At 39.6% G+C, this 6,000-nt stretch overlaps 1 protein-coding gene across 2 annotated transcripts in view; it reads right to left on the minus strand.

The window, feature by feature from the left end:
- Positions 1-3,303, minus strand: part of LOC126210329 (hemolymph lipopolysaccharide-binding protein-like) — a 63,510-nt gene extending 60,207 nt beyond the window's left edge. For both annotated transcript variants that reach the window (XM_049939531.1, XM_049939532.1), the window contains exon 1: positions 3,249-3,303. In XM_049939531.1, coding sequence (XP_049795488.1) covers positions 3,249-3,261 — 13 coding nt within the window. In that variant the 5' untranslated portion in view covers positions 3,262-3,303. The remainder of the gene's footprint in view (positions 1-3,248) is intronic.
- Positions 3,304-6,000: the final 2,697 nt, after the last annotated feature.

A 6,000-nucleotide genomic window follows, 5' to 3' on the forward strand; every position in this document is an offset into this window, starting at 1 on the left:
TAAAACGTCGGATTTTGCTGAATTGTGTGTTAGAAACTGTAAAACTGAGTCTACCTGTGATTCAGCGTTAGTTAATTTCTACAAGCCATGAAGTTAGGTCATGTTGTGCAGGGACAGCTGAATGTAGTGAAACTAAACTTCTAATTGTTGTTGTTTATAGGTCCCCTAACTCCGACTTCAGAGCATTTCTGCTCAAGCTAGAGAGGGTTCTTGATTCCTTTTCTAGGAAGTACCAGGAGTTAGTTGTATGTGGTGAAAAAATGGTTCAAATTGCTCTGAGCACTATGGGACTAGGGTCGTTAGTCCCCTAGAACGTAGAACTCCTTAAACCTAACTAACCTAAGGACATCACACACATCCATGCCCGAGTCAGGATTCGAACCTGCAGGTTTCGCGCGGTTCCGGACTGAAGCGCCTAGAACCACTCGGCCACGGCGGCCGGATTGTATGTGGTGACTTCAATATTAATTTAGTATATGATGGTGCAAGAAAAAGGATCTCCTAAATTGATATGATCTGATTCAGACTGTGCTTTTTGCAACTATGGTGGAGGGGAACAGTAGCACAGCTGTAGACAATATTTTTATTCATTCTTCATTACTAGATGGGCATTCTGTTAATAAAAGTGTGAATGTCCTTTCAGACCACGATGCACAAATTTTAACACTAAAAGGCTTTTGTATTCAAACCAATGTCATATTTAATTACAAACTATGTAGGAAAGTTAATCCAACAGCTATACAAAGTTTTTAAACCTTGTCAAGGAACGAGAGTGACAGGATCTTTATAGTGCTAATAACATAGATGATAAATACAATGCTTTTATTAATACATTTCTCATGCTCTTTGAGAGTCGCTTTCCATTACAACGCTCTAAACGGGGTACTATCAGTAATGGACAGCCTGTGTGGCTGACTAGTGGGATAAGGATATCTCGTAGAACAAAGCGGGAACTATATCAAAATGTTATGAGTAGTCACAATCAAGCTACAGTAGCCCATTACAAACAGTATTGCAAGGTACTTAAAAATGCTATTAGAAAGGCAAAGAGTATGTTGAATGCAAATAGAATAGCTAATTCACAGGGTAAAATTAAAACCATATGGTCAGTTGTGAAGGAAGTGTCTGGTCAGCAGCACAAGGCTGACGATATTAAGTCAGTTCATAGTAAAAATACTTCTGTTACTGATAAATCAGATATATGTACAGTATTTCACAATCATTTTATGAGCATTGCTGGTGAATTAAATAAAAATTTAGTTTGTATAGGGAATCATATAACTTTCTTGGAAAATGCATTTCCGAGACGTCTGAAATACTCCTCTGTATTACAGACAAGAGGAAATTGAGTCAATAATTAAATCACTAAAGACTAAGGATTTTCATGGTTATGATGGAGGGTCTAGCAGAATATTAAAGTACTGTGCTGCACATGTTAACCATATTTGTAATTTTTCCTTTAGGAATGGTCAGTTTCCTGAGCGATTAAAGTACTCAGTAGTAAAGCCGCTTTATAAAACGGGAGAAAGGAATAATGTAGATAATTTTAGACCTATTTCTATGCCATCAGTGTTTGCAAAAGTTATTGAAAAGGCTGTGTATGTAAGGATAATTGATCATTTCATATCACACGATTTGCTATCAAATGTACTACAGTTCGGCTTTAGAAGTCGTTTAACAACTGTAAATGCTATATTCTCTTTTCCCTGTGAGGTACTGGATGGGCTAAACAAAAGGTTTCGAGCACTTGACATTTTTTTGATTTAACTAAGGCATTTCATTGTGTTGATCACAAAATATTGCTTCAGAAGATGGATCATTACAGAATACAGGGAGTAGCTCACAATTGGTTCACCTCTTACTTTAGCAACAGGCAGCAAAAGTTCATTATTCACAATGTTGATAACAGCTGTGATATGGGGTCTGAGTGGGGTACTGTCAAGTGGGGGGTGCCCCAGGGATCAGTGTTGGGGCCACTCCTGATCCTTATTTATATAAATAATTCGCCATCTAGTATTACGGCTAACTCTAAAATATTCCTGTCTGCTGATGACACTAGCTCGGTATTAAAAGATGTTGTGTACAACATTGGCGCGGTTTCAAATAGTGCAGCACATGACCTAAGTTCATGGCTTGTAGAAATAAACTAACGCTGAATCACAGGTAGACTCAGTTTTTACAGTTTCTAACACACAATTCAGCAAAATCCGACGTTTTAATTTCACAGAACAGGCATATGATTAGTGAAACTGAACAGTTTAAATTTCTAGGTGTTCAGATAGATAGTAAACTGTCATGGAAAGCCCACGTTCAGGATCTTGTTCAAAGACTTAATACTGCCATTTTTACTATTCGAACGATACCAGAAGTGAGTGATCGTTCGACACGAAAATTACTCTAGTTTGCTTATTTTCATTCGCTTATGTCGTATGGTATTAATTTTGGGGTAACTCTTCCCATTCTAAAAGGATATTTTTGACTCAGAAACGGGCTGTTTAGGCAGTAAGTGGTGTAAGTTCACGAACCTCTTGTCGAGCCCTGATCAGGTGTGTGGGTATTTTGACATTGGCCTCTCAATATATATATTCCTTACTGTCATTTCTTGTTAACAATATTAGCTTATTCCCAAGAATAAGCAGCTTTCACTCGGTTAATACTCGGCAGAAATCAAACCTGCATTTGGATCGTATTTCCTTAACTCTTGAGTAAAAAGGTGTGCAGTATACTGCTGCGTCCATTTTCAATAAGCTGCCACTCGAATGCAAAACTCTTACGAGTAATTCACGCGCTTTCAAATCGAAACTGAAGAGTTTCCTCATGGGTCACTCCTTCTATCCTGTCGAGGAGTTCCTTGAAAAATTAAGCTGATTCTTATTGCATTGTTGATTGCGTTTACTTAAACTTAAGGATTGACTTTTTTCGGGTTCATAAACATTTATTTTTATCTGTTATTTCTTTTATGCTGTAATTCCATGACCTTGGAGATTTGCTCTTCAATTTGGTCCTACGGATCTTATTGTGTAAATAAATAAATAAGTAAATTAGCCCAAACCGGTAATCAGTAAAGAAAATTGGCGATCTTGACGTAGATTTTCATCTGCGTGTGTTTGAATGCTGAATAATTGCAAATTCGACTTCAAGGGTCTTTATTTCACACGTTAGATCAGAAAATACTAAGCAAATGCAAATTTCAAAAGCCGTTAGCTACTTTTAAGTGAAGCCTTCTACTATGTGACACATGTTAGTACCTTCAGCAGCCATGGCGCGCAAGTTGAGGTGTGGCAGCAGAAAGGGCGACTGACCTTGCTTCTGGACGTGTGATATATATATATGTGCGTGGCATGAGTTCTTATGTGCCTCACGAGGCGAGTTTATCTCTCCTACTCAGCAACTTTTATTTGTCAGATATTTCATAATTAGCAGTAACGACGCTTCTGATGCCTAGCTAGTTATTTTCCACTAACAAGATATCACCGTTATAAAGAGACCTTTTGGCCAGATTAACAGTTTTTCTGGTACACCATTCTATTACCTCACTAACGTCTAAGGAAAGTAGACCTTCCTACGAATGTATCCCGTTTCTGTTCTCGTGTAGTTAATCAGGTACGGGACTGTCATTAGGCCATGCCATCCACTAAAGATTATCAGCTAACGATTAAGCTTTTGAACTTTTATACAAAGCTAAAAGAATTTTTTTTTTTAAATGTGAATGTTTTCAAATGCCAAGTACAGCAGCTGAATGAAATTACGAGGAAATGCTTTGACGAAATACAACGATGATGCACACCACTTCGGTTGTTGTTGTTGTTGTTGTTGTGGCCTTTATTCCGAAGGCTAGTTTGATGCAGCTCTCCACGCTACACCCTGCTGTGCGAGTCTATTCATCCACAGATAACCGCTGCAATCTACACCCTTCTGAATCTGCTTACTGTATTCATCTCCCGGTCTCCCTCTACGATTTTTACCGCCAACGCTTTCCTCCAGCACTAAACTGATGATGCCTCAGAATGTGTCCCATCAACTCATCCCCTCTTTTGCTCAGGTTGTGCCACAAATTTTTTGTCCCCCCATTTACATTCAGGACTTATGCGTTAGTTACGTGGTCTACCCATCTAATCTTCACCATACTTCTGAACCACCACATGTTGAAACATTCTATACTCTTTTTGTCTAAACTGTTTATCGGCCATGTTTCACTTCCACACATGGCAACACTCCTGACTAATACTTTCAAAAAAGACTCCTTAACACTATATTTATATTCGACGTTCAGAAATTTTTCTTGCTCAGAAATGCTTTTCTTGCCATTACCAGTCTACATTTTATATCCTCTCGACTTGGGCAATCATCAGTTATTTTGCTGCCCAAATAGCAAAACTCATCTCCTACTTTAAGTGTCCCGTATCCCAATCGGAATCCCGTAGCGTCACGAGATTTAATTCGACTACATTCCATTATCCTTGTTTTGCTTTTGCTGATGTTCATCTTATACCCACGTTTCAAGACACTGTCCATTCCGTTCAACTGCTCTTCCACTTCCTTTGCTGTCTCCGACAGAATTGCAATGTCATCGGCAGACCTCGAAGTTTTTATTTCTTTTCTCTGAACTTTAGTTCCTTCAACAAATTCTTCTTTGCTTTTATGAACTACTTGTTCGATGCACAGACTAAATAACGTCGGGGATAGGCTACTACTATGTCTCCTCGCTTATCAACCAGTGCTTCCTTTTCGCGTCCCTCGACTCTTATTACTGCCGTCTGGTTTCTGTACAAGTCGTAAATGGCTTTTCGCTCCCTGTATTTTACCCCTGCTGCTTTCAGAATTTCAAAGAGAGTATTCGAGTCAACATTGTCAAAAGCTTTCTCTATGACTAGAAATGCTATAAATGTAGGTCTGCCTTTCCTTCTTATGGTCAGTATTGCCTCTTGTGATCCTTCATTCTCCGTAATCCAAAGTGATCTTCCCTCAGATCAGCTTCTACCAGTTTTTCCATTCTTCTGTTGAGAATTCGCGTTAGTATTTTGCAATCACGACTTGTTGTTGTTGTTGTTGTTGTCTTCAGTCCTGAGACTGGTTTGATGCAGCTCTCCATGCTACTCTATCCTGTGCAAGCTTCTTCATCTCCCAGTACTTACTGCAACCTACATCCTTCTGAATCTGCTTAATGTATTCATCTTGTTCTCCCTCTACGATTTTTACCCTCCACGCTGCCCTCCAACGCTAAATTTGTAATCCCTTGATGCCTCAGAACATGTCCTACCAACCGGTCCCTTCTTCTTGTCAAGTTGTGCCACAAACTTCTCTCCTCCCCAATTCTATTCTATACCTCCTCATTAGTTATGTGGTCTACCCATCTAATCTTCAGCATTCTTGTGTAGCACCACATTTCGAAACCTTCTATTCTCTTTTTGTCCAAACTATTTATCGTCCATGTTTCACTACCATACATGGCTACACTCCATACAAATTGTTGTGTCTAGACCATACAGCCTAGACACAATGCTGTGGCCGATAGGGCACGCAATGCTAATGCAGACGGGCGTGAAGTCTGGAACATGAGAACTTATAAATGAATAAGAAGAAAAGTACGTAGATGCTGGTTACTTAACTTTTAATTAGTCCTTGGAATACATCTCTCTTGAATATTAGTAAGCTATAGGCACTGATACAAATGGCGCCTTGCTAGGTGGTCGCCATTTAACTTAGCAGAGGGCTATTCTACTGTCTATCTCTCGGCAAATGAGAGCAAGGCTTAGCACGTCCAATCGCTAGCTATGTTGTCCGTACAACTGGGGCGAGGTCTCCTCAGTCTCTCGAGACCTGCCATGTGGTGGCGCTAGGTTTGCGATCACACAGTGGCGACACGCGGGTCCGACATGTACTACAGGACCGCGGCCGATTTAAGTTACCACCTAGTAAGTGTGGTGTCTAGCGGTGACACCACACAAATACTTTCAGAAACGACTTCCTGACATTTAAATCTATACTCGATGTTAACAA

The sequence above is a fragment of the Schistocerca nitens genome, chromosome 10 (genome assembly GCF_023898315.1).
Source record: "Schistocerca nitens isolate TAMUIC-IGC-003100 chromosome 10, iqSchNite1.1, whole genome shotgun sequence".
NCBI lineage: Eukaryota > Metazoa > Arthropoda > Insecta > Orthoptera > Acrididae > Schistocerca > Schistocerca nitens.